At 40.9% G+C, this 20,306-nt stretch overlaps 1 protein-coding gene and 1 long non-coding RNA gene across 2 annotated transcripts; both read right to left on the reverse strand.

The window, feature by feature from the left end:
* Positions 1 to 4,752: 4,752 nt before the first annotated feature.
* LOC309503868 lies at positions 4,753 to 5,829 on the reverse strand. Its single transcript, XR_014207909.1, has 2 exons — positions 5,605 to 5,829; positions 4,753 to 5,519 (listed from the first exon to the last, which is right to left on the reverse strand). It is a non-coding gene; the product is annotated as an uncharacterized lncRNA (long non-coding RNA).
* Positions 5,830 to 7,786: 1,957 nt separating this feature from the next.
* dct (dopachrome tautomerase) lies at positions 7,787 to 17,866 on the reverse strand. The gene is made up of 8 exons (XM_082176007.1): positions 17,446 to 17,866; positions 16,409 to 16,708; positions 15,104 to 15,204; positions 12,524 to 12,690; positions 10,911 to 11,090; positions 9,753 to 9,888; positions 8,512 to 8,710; positions 7,787 to 8,041 (listed from the first exon to the last, which is right to left on the reverse strand). Exons 1-8 carry the CDS (start codon positions 17,729 to 17,731, stop codon positions 7,878 to 7,880), a joined length of 1,533 nt encoding a protein of 510 aa, XP_082032133.1. The 5' UTR covers positions 17,732 to 17,866; the 3' UTR covers positions 7,787 to 7,877.
* Between the last annotated feature and the right edge of the window lie 2,440 nt (positions 17,867 to 20,306).

Below are 20,306 nucleotides of genomic sequence, written 5' to 3' on the forward strand. Positions count from 1 at the left end.
TGAAGTGTTCTGTTAAAACGTTCACACTGGCCATTACCCTGTGGCCTATATTTTTTTACATTTATTCATTTTAGCTGACGCTTTTATCCAGAGCGACTTACAATTGCTATATATGTCAGAGGTCGCACGCCTCTGGAGCAACTAGGGGTTAAGTGTCTTGCTCAGGGACACATTGGTGTCTCACAGTGGATTCGAACCCGGGTCTCTCACACCAAAGGCATGTGTCTTATCCACTGCGCCACCACCCCCCACCTATATGGTGTTGTTCTTGTTTTAACTACCCCATACATGGAACAAAGTTGTTGGATCAACATGCTTTCAAAACACCTCCCCTGGTCTGAATGGATTTGACGGGGTACTCCAAAAATATAAAACCAGTGATTTACCAAAGCCTCTGCTACAGTACTGGCAGATTGATCCTTGGTAGGGATGGCTTGAGTGTACTTTGAAAAAACATCAGTCAATATTAAAACGTTCTCTTTTCCATCGGATGAAGGCTCTAAAACAGTAAAGTCTATTGCCAAAATATCAAGTGGTTTAGAAGCCAATAGATGGCCCATAAAACTGCGTACCCTTGGCTGAACGGCCTTGGCCAGTGTACATCTTTCACAGTTTTTACACCATTGTTCAACATCTTGATTCATACCTGGCCAATAACATCGCCGTCTCACCAGGTCTGTTGTCCTTTCAATCCCTTGATGCCCATGTTCGTCATGAAGACTCGTTAACACATCCTCTCTTAACACCTCTGGGAGCACCAATTGATGAATTTCCTTGCCTCCATCCTGTGGCATAATTCGTCGATAGAGAGTGTCATCTTTTTCCAGCAGCTTATTCCATTGCCTACAAAGTTCTAATAATTGTGGAGATGCAGCCTCTCTCTCCTCACGATTTGGGCTTTGCTGACGCTTCCAAAACACCAGAAAAGGGCCTATCACCGGATCTGCAACCTGCAACAGTGTAATGTCCCCCTTTGTTCGTGCTGGAAGAGTTGTCACTGACTCCTGGTTAACCTGCATGTCTGGGCTACTCGCCTCTTGGATAGCCTGTGTCAACAGAACTGGCAAAGGGGTTAACGGGGCAATAACTTCCATTGTTGCATCAACATACTGGCGAGATAGTGCATCTGCATTGCTGTTTGCCTTTCCGGGCTTATATCGAATCTCTAAATCAAAGGCTGCCAGTTGTGATGCCCATCTTTGCTCCACCGCTCCAAATTTTGCCGTTTGATAATGGCTCAATGGATTATTGTCGGTAAAAACAAGACATTTATTTCCCAACAAATACTCTCTGAACTTATCAGCCACTGCCCATTTCAGGGCTAAAAATTCCAATTTCATGGAACTATAATTTTGCATGTTACGTTCAGCTTTTCTCAGTCCTCTGCTTGCATATGCTATAGGCCTTACTTTACCGTCTTGTTCTTGCGATAGTACCGCACCCAGTCCATTATGGCTTGCATCTACTTCAAGAATAAAAGATTTCTTGAAGTCTGCATAAGCTAACACAGGAGCAGATACCAACTTGCTCTTTAATGTCTGAAATGCATGTTCACATACCTCAGTCCATTGCTCTAAAGCTTTCTTTGACGTACCTCTGTGATTTTTAGGCAGCAAGGCAGCAACCAGGGTATTTAACGGCTGTGCTATTTTTGAGAAACCTGCGACAAAGCGGCGATAATAGCTTGCAAAGCCCAAGAATGATCTTAGCTCTTGAAGATTTTTAGGTCTTCTCCACTCTGCCACAACTGCGATCTTGTCTGGATCAGTTGACACTCCATCAGAAGACACCACATGGCCCAAGTATTTCACCTTGTGTTGAAAAAACGAACACTTAGGCAACTTTACTCTCAGATTCTCCTTATCAAGTCTGCGCAGGACCAACTCCAGTCTTTGTACATGCTGTTCAAAAGAAGATGAGAACACGATTACATCATCCAAATATAGCAGCAGGGACTGAAAACTCTGATCTCCAAAAATGCGCTCCATAAGTCTTTGAAAGGTACTTGGTCCATTGCATAGGCCAAAAGGCATACGATTAAATTCAAATAATCCAAATGGTGTGCAGAATGCGGTTTTGGAACGATCTGCCTCCGCCACAGGGACTTGGTTATAGCCACTTGCTAAATCGAGAGTGGAAAACCATTTGGCCCCGGACAGTGCATCCAGGGATTCATCAATTCTGGGGAGGGGGTATGCATCTTTTCGAGTCTTAGAATTCAATTGCCTGTAATCCACACAGAGCCTCAACGTGCCATCTTTCTTCTGGACCAAGACAATGGGTGAGGCATACGGACTGCAACTCTCCCTAATAATTTGTGCTTCTAAAAGCTGCCGAATATGTGCCTTTACAGCCTCATACTGAGAAGGGGGTATTCTCCTATAACGTTGCCTAACTGGGGCCTCATCAACTACTGGAATCTGATGTTCTATTAAAGTAGTACAGCCTAAGTCACTTTCTCCTTTAGAAAAAACTCCTCTATATTTAGACAAAATATTTTTAACTATTGCCTGCTGTTCATGAGTCAAATTTATAAGATCTACCCCATCAAAACTTTTCAACTCTGGCTCTACTTCCGCAGTATGTTGCTCAATAGAGGCGATCCACCCATCTGGAGTAAATCTTTCCTCAAAATCAATAATTTCAGAATCAAACATATCTGCAAGATACAACCCCCCCAACAATGCTCGTGGTTGTAAATATGCAATCTGAGTGCCAACGTTTACAACGGGAATATTTGTTAACCCATTCTCCATGGTCAATAAAGCATGGGAAAGTAATACTCCAGGGGGCAAATGAGTTTCATCAGAATCAATTGGTTCCAAATAAACTAAAGACCTACTGTCAACTTTACCTTTAGGTCCAGTTGCAGGTACTAATACCAAACAGCCAGCTGGAATTGGGACTGGGGCTTTAGACTGCACACGAACTTTCCCCACACAACTGGAGGACTGGTCCTCCAGCTGCTGGCATCTTAACATGGCTTCCTTCCACAAATTGTTATCCTGCAACTCAGACAAGACAGAAGGCAAAGCTACCCCGTGCTGACAAAGGAGCTGTTGATAACACTGGGTAAGAATGTTCATTCCTACGGGCAAGGTGAATCTTTAACTACTAGAATCCCACAGTTTGAAATAATCTGTCCTTGCACTATGACATCCAACTCCAAGTATCCAATATATGGAATATCTAAACCATTTGCAGCTTTCAATTTCAACCAATGGCAACTTTGTAGTTTATGTGGGCCCAATCTCTCAAAATTCTTGGAAAAACAGCTCTCTGTAATTGTACTAACCATAGAGCCAGTATCTATAAGACATAGTATTGGCACCCCCCCCCCATAACCACTTCGGTAACCGGACAGGGCGCAAGAAGATTTGGCATTACTGGTACAGGCTCTACAATTGAGTCATGCTCACCCCCTACTACATGACTTTCAACTGCAACCGTTGCCGATGATTCTGCCTCAGATTGATTAATTTGCCTTCTCTTTGGTCTAAACTCATTTGGCATGGATTTACGACAGTATCGGGCTAGATGGCCTGGCCTATTACAACGTAGACATTGTCGTGAAGCAGGAACTGACTGGTTTACTGGGTGGCTAATTACAGCCTCAGCCTGGGGACTACAATGAGAAACTTCAAATCTGGCTTTAAAAAATTCAAAACCTTGTGTAAGGGCGCTGATCTGCATCTGTTGTTGTTTAAGAATATTTTTTATTTCTGTCAATTCAACATCTCTTTTATCAACAACTACCGCATTGCAATCACTCAACTCCATATTGGCCTGCCTAAAGACTGAAGTGGAATTTGTTTGACCATATTCAACTTCGCTTTCTTCTGACCATCGCATCGCTTCCTCTCTGACTTGCCACAGAGACATGGTGGGAGTCTGCCGTACTAATTTTTTCAACTCACGGCGCAAGAACACACTCCTCACATGCTCTACAAACTGGTCTCGAACAACCCTATCTGGATTAGAGACACAGTCAGCATTAGTATTTACAATCAGCTCCATTAAATACATAAGTGCATGAGAATATTCACAAAATGCCTCCCCCTCTCGTTGTTTTCTATCAAAAAATTGTTGTTGTAGCTTCACATAAGATTTACGGCCTCTGTACATATCAGTAAGGATCTTAAAAATTCTCTCAGGTACATCTCTCTCACTACGTGGACGTAATTTAATCTCCATTCGTGCTTCCCCACCCAAATGGTCTAATACAAACTGGACTTTTTCAGTCACTGTACAATTTCTGTCATCAATATAAGCTCGTACCTCCTCCACCCAGTCCTCAATAGTAACACTACTTGACTCATCATTACCATAAAACTTAGGACATTTACGTTCTCTAGGGATAAACACAATTTTCTCAACAGGCACATGGTGGCCAGTGGAGGTACTCGGCCGAGAGGCATCAGGCTGCAGAGGAGCGGACCGTTCTCTCAGCAAATGTTCATTAGTGGCTTGAAGTGCCTCCAACTGTTCCCTTAGTGCAGAGAGTTGCTGCTCCATGTCATCAGCCATCCAACAGTCCTTTATGAACAACAGTTAGTGCAAAGAAAATTATTGGGTAGGAAAAAAAAAAATGTCAGTGTCTCAGATGTTACTCCAATCCAGGTTCACCCCAACGAATAAATCCTCTTCTTGCACCGATTGTTATCTGTTACATCAACCTTACAGTTAAATAAAATTCACACTAAATTTACAAAAATATAACATTAAGACTGCTGGTTATCCTGCCGACTACGCCAGATTGTAACCTTGCCCACTTAATGAGCTCACAGGTAAATCATGTATATAGAATAAACCAGCAGTCAGGACTTTAGGTATAAACGCTTTTACAGAGCAGTTTTATTTCACAAGTCCCTTATAGGCATAAAAACATATAATAAAAAAAGAATAAAATAAACCAACCCAGGCAGTACACAGAGGTACAAGTGGAGTGAAAACTTAATACTCAAAACAAACCATTACATCACCACAGCATTTACCTATATGTGACACCCTCACACCAAACCACTGCATCCAATAAAAGTAAACACCACACGTGCGCCCACTGTCCCTCGAGTGCAACCGCCTGGGAAAACCTAAACAAACAAAAACACATTTAACGAACAACTCAGCAATTCCTCATTCTCATGAGCACAATGCTATGTCATTGGTTCCCCACAAATGTCAACAAAGAGGGACTCACTCGACATTCGTTTGTCACACTTAAAAAACACTGTTTCACTTGAGTTCAAGACTTATTAAAACCTCATATTAAATAACAAATAAGAAACAAAGCTCTAAATTAAACAGATAACAATCGGTGCCAGTCCTTGTTTTAGTAGCTTGTGCTTTCCAATGATATATTAGTCATCAGCCCCGCTCATGACGAATCAAAATGCTTGTTTTAGCAGTTTGCGTTATGCACTGAATCAGCTTGCCCCTGAACAAACAAAGAGCCCAGCTTCCCGTTCACCTTCTCATCTTCTGATCGTTTGGTTTACTTTAAATAAGTTGTATCACCTGGTCTAATTTGTGTGACAATGCAAACAAACAAGGATCATAACATTATTCTTATAAAATACTAACCAAAACCATAAAAACAGTTACTACCTTGTTTTAGCAGTTTGCGTTATGCACTGAATCAGCTTGCCCCTGAACAAACAAAGAGCCCAGCTTCCCGTTCACCTTCTCATCTTCTGATCGTTTGGCTTACTTTAAATAAGTTGTTTCACCTGGTCTAATTTGTGTGACAATTAATTCTAGCACCCTTACCAGTCATGCCTCACACAATTCTTCCCCAGGTCCTAGTGTCCCCCTCTCTGCCACATCTGCATTAAGAATAATAGTGGACGGGCTACGCTCATTCATGAAAATTACCGACGTGTGTGCACTATCGGGAGCTTCCCCATGCTACTGTTTATTTAAAAAAAGACTGCAATAAGAATCCAGTGGTTATGCAAATGCAATGCATTCATTAAGAGAGATACATAGTGTATTGCAAGCTATGAATTTATGATTATTTTATTGCATGTTGAAACAATTTTTTATATATAAGCCTATATATATATAAATATATATTCAGCCTTTCATCCAGACTATATTAACTTGTCTGGTTGATTTTTTACTACATTTAATTTTGAGTAATTAAATGGTATAATTTGGTGCTACAGCTGTCCACCTCCAAGGAGATGGATGTGCGGAGCATCGAGTTAAGGGAATTGAAGATTCTACATCTCAATCTCCTGTGTACAATGAGTTTGGAGTTTATAACTTTGTAAATGGGGCTGCTGGGCGGAGCAGCCCTAGCCATTAACAAACTCATTGTACGGGCAGAGTGTAATTTCCTGTGCTCCCCCTCAGAAAGATTGGGGACCGGAATGGCATTCTCAACAGAAGCCTGTTGTATTTATCCAAATGAGTCAATATTGAATCAAATCACAAGAATTGAATTGAAATCGTGAAATTTGTGTCAAGCAATAATAAAAAAACGTAGCTTACCAGAAATTGTACCATGTAAACATTGTAACATGTTTCTGTTTAGTTACTAAAATGTTTTGACATCACAATACACTTGTTGTAACACAGGTGTTATCTGAAACCTTATTCTCTGTTGGGTTCCATCGTGACTATTAGTTTGTCTAGTGCTACACTTTGTGTGTTCTCTGCTTTCCATCTTCATTTTGGAGTAAAGAAATGTATGCAGGGTTTAAAGGGTACTTTTTTTTTTCTCCTCTCCAACCTTTACTACCCCATAGATTAGCTTTACATGCCTATCCACCATTCAGTCGGTACATTTTTTTTTCGTTCTCTTTTAAAGATCGAATGGGGGGCCCCCATACATACTTTCGCCTTGGGCCCCCAATTTGCTAAATCCGCCACTGGTCTCAGGTTACGACTGTAACCCTAGTTCCCTGAGAAGGGAACGAGACGATGCATCACTTTGCCATACTTCCTACATCCCTGTGATCGACTTGCTTCGGCCCTTTTCGAAGCTGGCGAGGTCCTAAACCGGATGTCCTTTATCCTTTCCTGGTCGTCACGTCACCCGCCCGTGACGCCCACTCTCGCCATTGGACTAGTTGACATAGGTGCTTCAGACGCAATCACGCAGGAGCGTTCCCAAAGCGTCACTGACGCATCGCGAGTTCCATTCTCAGGAAAATAGGGTTACAGTCGTAACCTGAGACGTTTTCTGTGTGATGGGTCACATGACCGAGATCTTTTAACCTGTTCTTTACATAAAACATCACATGACTGCAGACTCGAGTCGCACGAACGGCTGGAAAGAGTTTATGACGCTTATATCTCACATTTCTATGAACTTTAAAACCAGTGGCACAGAAATATGACCTTTACCATAATAAAGCAAACAGCAATAACCCTAACCCTGTAATGTAGAAAATGACATATACAGTAAATAATTAAACCTTTATTAAAAAACACGATACACATCTTTAAAGTTTAATTTCTGATTTTTCACTATTTTCTTTTTTGATTAATCAAAGATTCACGGTATTGTTCAAGAGTTTGAGGTCGGTGAGATTTTTCAATGTTCCTGAAAGAGTCTCTTCTGCTCATCAAAGCTGCGTTTATTTGATCAAACATTTCAGTAAAAATTATGAAATATTATTTTTATGTAAATCATCTGTTTTCTATGTGAATATATAGTAAAGTGTAATTTATTCCTGTGATCAAAGCTGAATTTTCAGCATCATTACTCCAGTCTTCAGTGTCACATGATCCTTCACAAATCACTCTAATATGATGTGTGTGTGCGTGTGTGTGTGAGTGTGTGTGTGTGTGTGTGTGTGTGTGTGTGTGTGTGTGTGTGTGTGCGTGTGTGTGTGTGTGTGTGTGTGCATGTGTGTGTGTGTATGTGTGTGTTAAGCCTCCTCCGTGTATTTAGTGTTGGTGAACTCTGCGTTGAGGAGCGGCTGGAACTGGCGTTTTCTCCTCCGCTGGACGTACAGAAGCAGAAGAAGAATCCCGAGGAAGATTCCTCCCAGTGAACAACCCAACACGATCACTGCAGGTCCACTGTCTGTGTCTGGAGGAACACACACACACACACACACACACACACGCAAGCCGTCAAACTCTGGAATCATTAGGATTGTTCAGTCTCTTCTGCTCAGCAAAGCTGAAATTATTACAACTCTTAATTGTACAACATGTTTGACGGTGCACATCATATCTTGCTGATTCAGAATTAATGTTCCCTCAAATAGTTTGAACGAATAGTTCTTAATGAAAGTTCTGTCGTTATTTATTCCCCTCATGTCGACCCACACCAGTTTCTGTTATTTTAAATGCATGATTATGATTATGAGCTCATTAATCATCATCGTTACAGTGTTTTCATGAGGTTATTGGTCTTATCTGTAGCTGGACAGTCGAGGTCAGTATGAACTGTTCTTCCAAAATATCAGCATATGAGTTTGAGCCGACATTAATAATGACAGAATGCACATCTCCTGATGAATATGATAACAGACTGTGTGCAAACATCACGATTACCTTCGAGGTCGATGGCGTAGGAGTATCCCAGCGCTTCAGACGCCACGTAGATCTCCTCGTTGGTCACGGGGGGGAAGAAGGGAACCATGTTGTAATGCCGGTTGTGTCCGATCGGGGCCATCTCATCCGGGAAGCTGGCGTTCTCCCGGGAACGCCTCATCCACTCCTCAAAGATGGCGTCGGTGAAGGAGTGCAGCACCTGTGGGCCGGAGTGAGTCACGGTAATGAGTTACTGTACTTAACGATCTTTATAGTTGGACTGAGTATCAAAAGATATCAGCAACTTTTACTCTCTACTGGACTACACTTTTGAACAAGTATATGTACTTTTTGCTCTAATACATTTGTGAAGAGTAATGCAATCACTCGTTATATTCTGTGGTTACACACCTGACCCTGCTGCAGTTCATCACTGCTATACAGAAGTCGTCTAAGGGCTTTGAAGGAACTATATCTGTGTGATTCGCCCGTTCTCACCCAAACTCGCTGCGTTACGTGATGCGAGTGCATGAGTTGCTCAATCGCAGTGTTTCATACATGAGATGAGGCCGAAACCAAGTACGCTTTGACTATTTCATTTTACTTGACAGTATTTTATTTATCCGTTATATTGAAGATTCTTTTTTGAAGGATATTGGTTTACTTTTGTGCACTTGAGCTTCACAGAGACGTTTCAGAGGCTGTTGTGTTGACCTTGATTTATTGCAATATTGAGGTGTTCAGTTTTATTTAGATTTTAGAAAATAAAAGTGATCGCTCTCCTCACGAATCAACTGTGTCTTGACTCTTTGCATGTCTCTTTGGTGTTGAGGACTAGTTCATCTCTGAGCCTACGTTCAGTTTGAGTCTAATACTTAAGTACTGTTAAAATCAGATACTCTAAGACTTTTACTCAAGTGTGGTTATCAGGAACTCTTTCCACCTCTGCGTAAGAGAACGAGTGTCTGGATCAGGATCAGAGTTCAGACAGACTGAATGTGATTATTGAGTGTGATTGTTGTATTACCAGGAATATGGGGTCGCTGTGATAATTGAATGGGATTGTTGTATTACCAGGAATATGGGGTCGCTGTGATAATTGAATGGGATTGTTGTATTACCAGGAATATGGGGTCGCTGTGATAATTGAATGGGATTGTTGTATTACCAGGAATATGGGGTCGCTGTGATAATTGAATGGGATTGTTGTATTACCAGGAATATGGGGTCGCTGTGATAATTGAATGGGATTGTTGTATTACCAGGAATATGGGGTCGTTGGCAGCGGAGTGGGACTGAGCGCTGGTCCCGCTGAGGAACTGATGCACAAGGTTATGAAGGTTCGAGACCGAAGAGTCCAGTTCACCGTCAGACCGGTCGAATCCCTCCAGAGCGTTCCTGCAGAGAGAGAACATTAGGGTTTGCAATGGGTTTGTCACAGGTTGTTTTATGCATGTTTGGCCTGAGTTTTTGTTGCATTTCCCTGTTCTGACCAGCAGGGGTCACCAGCGTGTGGTGTTCTGAATGCTTCTTTGAAAAGCTTACTTTCTCCCACACTACCCTTTTGTGCCTGGTAAACCTTACACTCACGCTGCTGACCCCAGACTTGAAGTTGTGAACTGGGAAAGTGGCGATGGTTCGGACACTGGCCCTGCGGCGGTTCTTCAGAGCAGTTTGTGCAAAAATACTTACGGTTCAGAGTATTTATTATTTCCTGCTTTAATTTCACACGTCTAGTACAATTATGTGGTTTTGTTTCATTAATACATTATATACTTTTTTTCTTGATTTTCCTTGAAAGAGTGGAAGTGAAATGTGACAACATGCCCCATAGGTTCATTATAACATGACCATATGACTGATTCAAATGTTATATGATCTAATCAAAAATGATACAAGACAAACTAAAATATTTTCTGAATAAAATACAGTAAATAACTTTTTCATATAAAACAATGGCATTTTTAATCATTAAAAATAAAGTTATTTTTGAGTTTGACAACAAACACACCGCAAAACACAGCTATACTGCATTCAAAACATAATAATAATGAGTAATTTCTGAACATGGACTCTCATTCTATATTCACCTTCTTCTCATGGTTTCTCAATAGTATTCATAAAAGTATAGAATAGAATATCATAGTTGTGACAACATGCCCCAAAGAAATGTACTTTTGCTATAGTTAAATGTTCAGTCATATCATCCAAAGATTTCAGTGTATTTTTTTCTTTAAATAGTGTTGATATGGCAACTAGTTATACTTTAGTTTTGTCATGCAGTATTTAAAACAAGTGTGTGACAACTAGCCCCGTGTTAGTGTGTGCCCCGCTCTCCCCTGCTCGTATTGTGGTAAAGATTTTGGTTGAAAATCACTAATATGGTGGAGAGACAGAATAGTGTCTGTTTGCGGGATCACCTGAAGCTGAAGCTGGAGTTGGTGAAGTACGGTGGGCTGTCGAACTCTCGCAGGTTCAGGCAGCTTCTGACGTCACTCATGGTTGGGAGAGTCACATTCGTGCCCTGTGTGAGTCCCCTGCGTAGTGTTCCCTCGCTAGTGCCGTTGCACAGGGTCACCAGACGGTTATACTCGTCCAGACTGGAGGAAGAAGAAGATGAAGAACGTCAGGACGAGAGTCTGGAGCAGCATTCTACTGAGAAGTAAGGGCTCTTCCACCGCGATCTCATGAAAGTGCGTATCTTTAGCACCAATTGTATTTATTGTGCAATTTATACGAAAAAGAAAAAACAAATTTTGTATACGCGTGCATATGATACGCACTTTATGGCGTGTAATATGCACGTACTCCACACCACTAATCCTAACCAAGGGGTTTACAGTGCGTATCATATGCACGTAAAAACAATTTTTTTGCGTATTAATTGCACGATAAATACAATTTGTGCTATAGATACTGTCATGAGATCGTGTTCGGCTTACCTAACCCAGGAGTCAGTCATGTTGTAGGAAAAGAAAGCCTTTTTCTGTCTTTAAAAGTGGTTTTATTTAATCATGACAGACGACTCCTACTGGAATTGTTTTGGATGAGCATTTTGTAAAGTCAAGTCACCTTTACTTTTATAACGCTTTTTACAATACAGATAGTTTCAACAAAATAATGCAACAAAGTTTGTCTAGAAGAAAATAGTTCATTTATATATAACGCCACTCTGGAGAAAACAGTGATGTCATCGTCCAGCTCAGTTCAGTTCTCATATAATGCTGTCAATGCAGGAGATCAATAATATTGATGAATATTAAGTGTCCCCAACTTTCTTTATTGTATGCATAATTGTCTGAATGCCATTGTGTGTGTAACTGAGAGGTTAAAGCATATATTTTGAGTCATTAATCATTGTTGATTGGATCAAATTCATCTTCTGAAGTTTCAGTGTCATTGTGTACGAAACACAGTTTCAGTCATTGAACTAAAGCTGAAATAATATATAAATATTAGATGAAAAAAATTGACTTGTTGCATCAGCAATTAAGTTACAATTACTAAAACTGAAAAATAAATAAAGCTACACAGAAATATTTAAAAACAATAAAAGTAGGGAAAAGTAGACAGTCTACTAATACTCTAATGAGAGTTAGTTGACATGTAGTTGCAAAGTTACTGATAGTCAGTAGAATGTCCAAAGTGGACTATCGAAATAAAGTGGAACCATTTATTTGATCAGGTCTGAGAACTGTGAGTAATTTGTTGTTTGATTCGCTTGTGTCCTGTTTTAATGTAACTTAATGTTTTGTATGTATTTCAGAGTTATTGATTAGCCTACTTATGGACAGCACTTTGGTCCATTCTAATGGTTTTGAAAGTGCTTTATAAATAAAAGTTGAGTTGAGTTGAGTTGAGTATTTTCTTAATAATCCAGATTGTATCTTCTGGATTGATCTTCTACTCCAGATTGTAAGTCCGTTTCACACTTTTAAGTGCCTCCAAAAGGCCGTGTCACAGACGTGAAACATCTGATCATGTCTCTAACAGCAGAGTTGAGTGGTTTGACTGGTTATCCTCTGAGACGCACCTGTCGCACACCACGGGCCAGCGTGAGAAGCGTGATCCGGGGCTGATTCGGGACGGGTCCCCGGGGTGTGGTCCTCCCAGCAGAGCGTCTGTGCACACGTCACACTCCTGACGACCCGTCGCAAACCTCCAGTACGGCACAGCAAAGTTCTCGTTACCCGTGAGCTTCTGAGAAGGCAAGAAAACACCAGTTCCTTTTGTCTTACTGCTGGATTCACCCAAGAGGAATCTAGATTCTAGCTAATATTTCTCAGAATAAAAGTTTAAATTTAAACATACTCATGAAGGCACAATAGTGTTTAAAAAATGCACCTAGTTTGACTTTAAAACTTCAGTTCTGTTGCTGCCTACATTTTTAAGTACTCTGAAAAAAAACTGGGTGTTGAAACAATTTACACTCAGAAATTGCTTGTAAATTTCACAATTAATTAAACAGTTTCGGCAAGTAATGCATTGAATTAAACGTGGAATTTTGAAGTTGGAAGAATAAAATAGTATTTTCTTGTAAAATGTGCTTCAATGATCAATTTGATTGTAAGTCATTATAACTTAAAAATATATAGTTGGTCAAATTAATAAAACTGAGTTGGCGCCGATAGCCTGGTGGGCAAGTGCAGTGACATGTAATGTCGTTGTATGTAATGACCCGAGTCCGAGATCTGACCTGTACTTAGGATTACTGTAGTTCTGACCTGCAGTTAGGATTATTGTAGTTCTGACCTGGTGTTAGGATTACTGTAGATATGACCTGGAGTTAGGATTATTGTAGTTCTGACCTGGAGTTAGGATTACTGTAGTTCTGACCTGGAGTTAGGATTACTGTAGTTTTGACCTGGAGTTAGGATTATTGTAGTTCTGACCTGGAGTTAGGATTACTGTAGTTCTGACCTGGTGTTAGGATTACTGTAGATATGACCTATAGTTAGGATTACTGTAGATCTGACCTGTAGTTAGGGTTACTGTAGTTCTGACCTGTAGTTAGGGTTACTGTAGTTCTGACCTGGAGTTAGGATTACTATGTCTGACCTGGAGTTAGGATTACTGTAGTTCTGACCTGGAGTTAGGATTACTGTAGTTCTGACCTGGAGTTAGGATTACTGTAGATCTGACCTGTAGTTAGGGTTACTGTACATCTGACCTGTAGTTAGGGTTACTGTAGTTCTGACCTGGAGCTAGGATTACTGTAGTTATGACCTGGAGTTAGGGTTACTGTACATCTGACCTGTAGTTAGGGTTACTGTAGTTCTGACCTGGAGCTAGGATTACTGTAGTTCTGACCTGTAGTTAGGGTTACTGTAGTTCTGACCTGTAGTTAGGATTACTGTAGCTCTGACCTGTAGTTAGGATTACTGTAGTTGGAGTTAGGATTACTGTAGATCTGACCTGTAGTTAGGGTTACTGTAGTTCTGACCTGTAGTTAGGGTTACTGTAGATCTGACCTGTAGTTAGGGTTACTGTAGTTCTGACCTGTAGTTAGGATTACTGTAGTTCTGACCTGTAGTTAGGATTACTGTAGTTCTTACCTGGAGTTAGGATTACTGTAGTTCTGACCTGTAGTTAGGATTACTATGTTTGACCTGGAGTTAGGATTACTGTAGCTCTGACCTGTAGTTAGGATTACTGTAGTTCTGACCTGGAGTTAGGATTACTGTAGTTCTGACCTGGAGTTAGGATTACTGTAGTTCTGACCTGGAGTTAGGATTACTGTAGTTTTGACCTGGAGTTAGGATTACTGTAGATCTGACCTGGAGTTAGGATTATTGTAGTTCTGACCTGGAGTTAGGACTACTATGTCTGACCTGGAGTTAGGATTACTGTAGTTCTGATCTGGAGTTAGGATTACTATGTCTGACCTGGAGTTAGGATTACTGTAGTTTTGACCTGGAGTTAGGATTACTGTAGTTCTGACCTGGAGTTAGGATTACTGTAGTTTTGACCTGGAGTTAGGATTACTGTAGTTCTGACCTGGTGTTAGGATTACTGTAGATATGACCTGGAGTTAGGATTATTGTAGTTCTGACCTGGAGTTAGGATTACTGTAGTTTTGACCTGGAGTTAGGATTACTGTAGTTCTGACCTGGAGTTAGGATTACTGTAGTTTTGACCTGGAGTTAGGACTACTGTAGTTCTGACCTGGAGTTAGGATAACTGTAGTTTTGACCTGGAGTTAGGATTACTGTAGTTCTGACCTGGAGTTAGGACTACTGTAGATCTGACCTGTAGTTAGGATTACTGTAGATATGACCTTGAGTTAGGATTACTGTAGTTTTGACCTGGAGTTAGGATTACTGTAGTTCTGACCTGGAGTTAGGACTACTGTAGATATGAACTGGAGTTGGGATAACTGTAGTTTTGACCTGGAGTTAGGATTACTGTAGTTTTGACCTGGAGTTAGGATTATTGTAGTTCTGACCTGGTGTTAGGATTACTGTAGTTCTGACCTGGAGTTAGGGTTATTGTAGATCTGACCTGTAGTTAGGGTTATTGTAGTTTTGACCTGTAGTTAGGACTACTGTAGATCTGACCTGTAGTTAGGATTACTGTAGATATGACCTGGAGTTAGGGTTAGTGTAGTTCTGACCTGTAGTTCTCTCTCCAGGCTCAGCAGATGGAATCGGTGCCAGGTGATGAACGCCGGACCCTTGTGGGAAAAGTCGATGGCTTTGAAAGGACGTCCTGGACCTGCCAGCAGAAACAGGTCAATATCATAATCACATAACCACATCATACACCACGTACAGACGTACATTAGTAGGGCTCAATCAAATAAATGTATTTCTAAAAATTCAGTTTTTTTCCCCTCCAGTTTAAATGTTTTAGTAACTCAATTTTATTTAATTTTTTTTAATTAACCCTTACCCCGACCATTTTAATGGTCAATCAATTGGTTAATGGTTAATCAACTGATTTCATAAAACTTAAACAATTATTATTATTATTTTACAATAACAGGGTCCTTTAAAATGTAAAATATTTCAGAAATTCTGTGTTTTACTTTTTCTGGAGTTGAGATTTAATAAACATTTATCGTCAAAACCGATGGTGATCAAATGAAGGCGTAAAACATGAATAATTGAATTAATCTTTCAAAATGTAATCAAATAAACAATTCCTTTTATTTTTTCTACGTCACTGAAATCATAACAGTGACTATAAAATATTGGCTATGAATGATGGAGAAAAATGAAAAGGTGTGAAATGAAACCACCCTTCTGTTTTTTAATGTTTCTGATTCATTCTTTGAGGAATGTTGATGTTTTAATCCAGCGGTTGGGTTTGGGTTAGTTAGTTCCTCACCTAGCAGCGTGGGGTTCGGGTTTGGGTTTGGGTTAGTTAGTTCCTCACCTAGCAGCGTGGGGTTCAGGTTTGTATTCGGGTTAGTTAGTTCCTCACCTAGCAGTGTGGGGTTTGGGTTCGGGTTAGTTAGTTCCTCACCTAGCAGCATGGGGTTTGGGTTCGGGTTAGTTAGTTCCTCACCTAGCAGTGTGGGGTTTGGGTTAGTTAGTTCCTCACCTAGCAGCGTGGGGTTTGGGTTAGTTAGTTCCTCACCTAGCAGCGTGTCCCGGACGGAGTAGTTAGAGTTTGGGTTCGGGTTTGGGTTCGAGTTAGGGTTAGTTAGTTCCTCACCTAGCAGCGTGTCCCAGATGGAGTAGTTAGGGTTTGGGTTTGAGTTCGAGTTAGGGTTAGTTAGTTCCTCACTGTGGTGTTTGGGTTTTGGTTCGGGTTCAGGTTAGTTAGTTCCTCACCTGGCAGCGTGTCCCGGATGGAGTAGTTAGAGTTTGGGTTTGGGTTCGAGTTAGGGTTAGTTAGTTCCTCACTTAGCAGCGTGTCCCGGACGGAGTAGTTAGGGTTTGGGTTTGGGTTTGAGTTAGGGTTAGTTCCTCACCTAGCAGCGTGTCCCGCACGGAGTAGTAGTGCTGCCAGACGAACAGGTCATATATGGAGATGTTGGTGAACTGGGGCTCGGTGCCGTTGGGTCCCAGCAGACCCAGCCAGTGCTGAGTGGCGATCACATACTCCGGGTGAACGGTGCTTTTGGCCCGGTCCAGAACACTGAGGAACTCCTGGAGCTCGTCGGCGCTCAGAGAGAGAATGTCCTTCCTCACAACGGGAGCTTTACGCTGTTCACAGTCCGACCCGGTCCAGCCAAACTTACACTCGCCACAGTTATAGCCAGCGAAGTTCCCTGATCGACACAGAACACCTTCATTATGGCGGATAATCTGATGTCTAGGAGCATATTTATAATACCAGCCCAAAATACAGACACATTTGATTTTGGATTTTTTTTTAATACCTGAAAATAATTAAACAAGTTTATTTATATATATATAAGTTTATAGTATAGGTTTGATATATATATATATATATATATATATATATATATATATATATATATATATATAATCAACCATTTAAAGGTTTTTGGATCAATAAGATTGTTATTGTCCAAAAGATTCTGTTTCAAATAAATGCTGTTCTTTTGGACTTTATTCATCAAAGAATCCTGAAAAAAATTGTTCACATCATCAAATCATCATATTAGAATTATTTCTGAAGGATCGTGTGACACTGAAGACTGGAGTAATGATGCTGAAAATTCAGCTTTGAATAAATTACACTTTACTATATATTCACACTGTTACTGTTTTAAATTGTAACAAATATTTCACAATATTACTGTTTTATATATATAATTTTTATCAAATAAATGCAGCCTTGGTGAGCAGAAGAGACTTCTTTTAAAAACATTTGACTGGTAGTGTATATATAATATATAATCCCTAAAAAAATTACTTTTGATCCATATCATAATATATATTTAAGGTTGATATCCAGGTATGTCATGCAGAAGTATGTAAACAGTCATTAACAAGTCCTACAATTTGACAGACAATTAAAATGATTTAGTTTCACACAAACCAAAGCATCGGCAGGTCCGGTTGAAGAACTTGGTCGGCCACTTCTCCCGGTCATCGACGTTCCTCAGTCTGTACGGTCCTCCCCACGGCCTGGAGTCGATGTGAACGTCACTGCAGTTTCCCCGACCCGACAGAACTCCACATCGGTTCTCCGGGTCGGATCCCAGCGCGGGACAACACTCTTTAGACATGATTCCCTCAACGGTGCAGCAGACCCGAGGAAACTGAGCCTCCGTCAGGTTTATCCATCCCAGACAGAACAGAGCCAACACAAGCAATCTCCTCATCTCTGGAATATCTTCAGCTTCAGATCCCACAGCGTATTACTGACCACAAGCACACAGAATCAGAGTGTGTTTAAGGATTACACGCGTATAATGCCGTCCTTACACACATGACATGCTCATTGCCCCATCACTGGATTTATACGCTGTATGGTGGGATTACTCGGGCCGTCCCGTGGCCGTCACATGACACTAATGCCTGGAAAAACCCTGAGGGAAAAAGCCTGTTCCTCAATGGATTCAACTCTTCAAGAGAAAATAGAACAGATCCATGACCGCAGTTTACATTGCTTTCCTTCAGATAATGTTTAAGATCATATCTCAGTGTTTCTGCAGGAGCAGAGAGTTTTCTGCGTAACTCATATGATCCAGTTTCAGAGAGATTTCAGAGAAATGTTATTCTTGTTTATAAAGAATGTATTCATGTAGTTGATTTATTCTTATTTTATGTGTTCTATAATCATTATTTTCTTCATTGCTCGTGTAATGGCCAATGCTTTGGCAATACTGTACATTAGTCATTACAATAAAGCTCATTTGAACTCAGATGGGGTGGGGTGGGTGGGGGGAGTGTGTGTGTTTGTGTGTGTGTGTGTGTGTGTGTGTGTGTGTGTGTGTGAGGGGAGTGTTTGGTCTCTGCATTCCTCCGGGTCTCTACGGGTCGTTCTCGTGACTGGTCGGGTCACTGGCCAAAGCCTTTCTCAGACTCAGACTCTACTGGAGGATAATCAGGCTTTCTTCACACTTCACACTCCTGGAACAGCTGCACCTTCTCTCTCTCTCTCTCTCTCTCTCTCTCTCTCTCTCTCTCTCTCTCTCCCCCTCACTCTCTCTCTCTCTTTCTCTCTCTCTCTCTCTCCCCCTCACTCTCTCTCTCTCTTTCTCTCTCTCTCTCTCTCTCTCTCTCTCTCAATTCAATTCAATTCAATTCAAAAATGCTTTATTGGCATGACTGTACATATTACAATATTGCCAAAGCTTGTAAAAAAGACATCAAAATAATAAAATATTACAACATAACTTACATCTAAATGTAGCCTACTACTTAAATTAATTGTACAAATTAACAGTGTAACAAATTATAATATCTGTGAACATTTTACACCACAGTGTTTTAACATATACACACACACACACACGTCACTGAGGGTCACTGTGGTGGACAGTAGGGAAACACACTGAGGTCAGACACACACATTACACACACATTCACACATTTTTTTTTTTCTCTCAGTGTGTGCGTTCTGAGACGCCAGAATGGCGTCTGTCTGTTCCCACGCCGGGAACGCCAACACTGTCACTGCGGAACGGGTGCAGGTGTGTGCCGGAGCCCGGAGTGACACTGGAGGATCTGCTGCTGGTGATAGGAGAGCAGGTGGATTTTGAGAATGTCGTATCGGCCTCTCGGATGAACAAAGCAGTTGTTGTGTTTTTAAAGTCTGAGGCGCTAGTTAATCAGCTGACTGTCAGTGGTAGGCTATATGGGTGAAGGAAGCATATGTTCCGGTAACCCCGCTATCCGCTCCAGCAACTAAAGTCACCATTTCAAATGTCCCGCCCTTTGTATCTAATGATGTTATCACTAAAGAGTTGCAAAGATTTGGTAAAATCGCGGGTCCCGTCCGAATGATTCCCTTAGGGTGTAAAAACACTGCGTTAAAGCACGTCCTTTCGTTTAGACGCCAGGTTTACATGTTTTTAAATTCACCAGAGCGAACTTTGGAAGTCTCTTTCCGTGTCATTCAAAGTGGGAATTCTTTCATGGTTTATGCCACTACTGACAGTCTACGCTGTTTTGATTGTGGAGATCTGGGCCATAAGCGCTTCGCATGTCCACACAGAGACGAACAGCGCGAGTCTACATCTCACGCAAATAACATTGATCAATCAGCAAATAACACGGGAACACGGAACGCAGAGGAGCAGGATAAAGTCATTACAGAGGAAGAGCAGGGACAGCAGGAGGTGAGTGAAAATAATGTAAATATTGTGAGTGAGGAACAACCTGGCTGCAGTTATGTTTCTGATAAATCAGTGTGTGCGTCTAATGTTGTTGATAAGAGTGAGACTCAAGCTGATGCTGAGGTTGTGTGTCAGAGTAATGATACAGTACAGGTAGAAGGTGAAGAGGAAACCATGGATGATGAGATGGAAGATTTATCTCAGTGTAGTAATGATGGAATGAAAGATGATGAGCAGTGGTCAGAGGTTGTAAAAGATATGTATACTGTTGAACAAATCAACTCTTTTCTTGACAAAACAAAAGGAAAACCCGGAGTTGAAATAGCTGACTACTTCCCTGATGTGGAAAAGTTTATTTCTTCTGTAATGTGGGCTAGAAAAATGAGCAACTATGAAGAGCTTTCACAACAAAAGAGGTTTCGTTTAAAGAAACATATAACTAATTTAAGAGTAGGTAAGAAAGCAGGAAAAGCGAGGGGGAAAGCTAAATAATTATGACTGTTAATTTCTCTTTTCTTTACTGCTTTCTTTTTCTCTCTCCCTTCCTTATGGAGACCTTACGGGTGGGTTCCCTAAATGTAAATGGGATGAGGGATGGGAAGAAAAATTGGTTACT

Source organism: Leuciscus leuciscus, assembly GCF_965113295.1.
Source record: "Leuciscus leuciscus genome assembly, chromosome: 7".
Classification (NCBI taxonomy): domain Eukaryota; kingdom Metazoa; phylum Chordata; class Actinopteri; order Cypriniformes; family Leuciscidae; genus Leuciscus; species Leuciscus leuciscus.

Bases quoted from the DNA above. Each gene is read 5' to 3' on its own strand.
- dct (XM_082176007.1), bottom strand. From the start codon at position 17,731: ATGAGGAGATTGCTTGTGTTGGCTCTGTTCTGTCTGGGATGGATAAAC. The intron at 12,691-15,103 runs GTCAGAACTACA...TTGCCTTCTCAG, and splicing joins GCCTGGAGAGAGAACTACAG to AAGCTCACGGGTAACGAGAA. The intron at 9,889-10,910 runs GTGATCCCGCAA...CTCTCTCTGCAG, and splicing joins AACTCCAGCTTCAGCTTCAG to GAACGCTCTGGAGGGATTCG.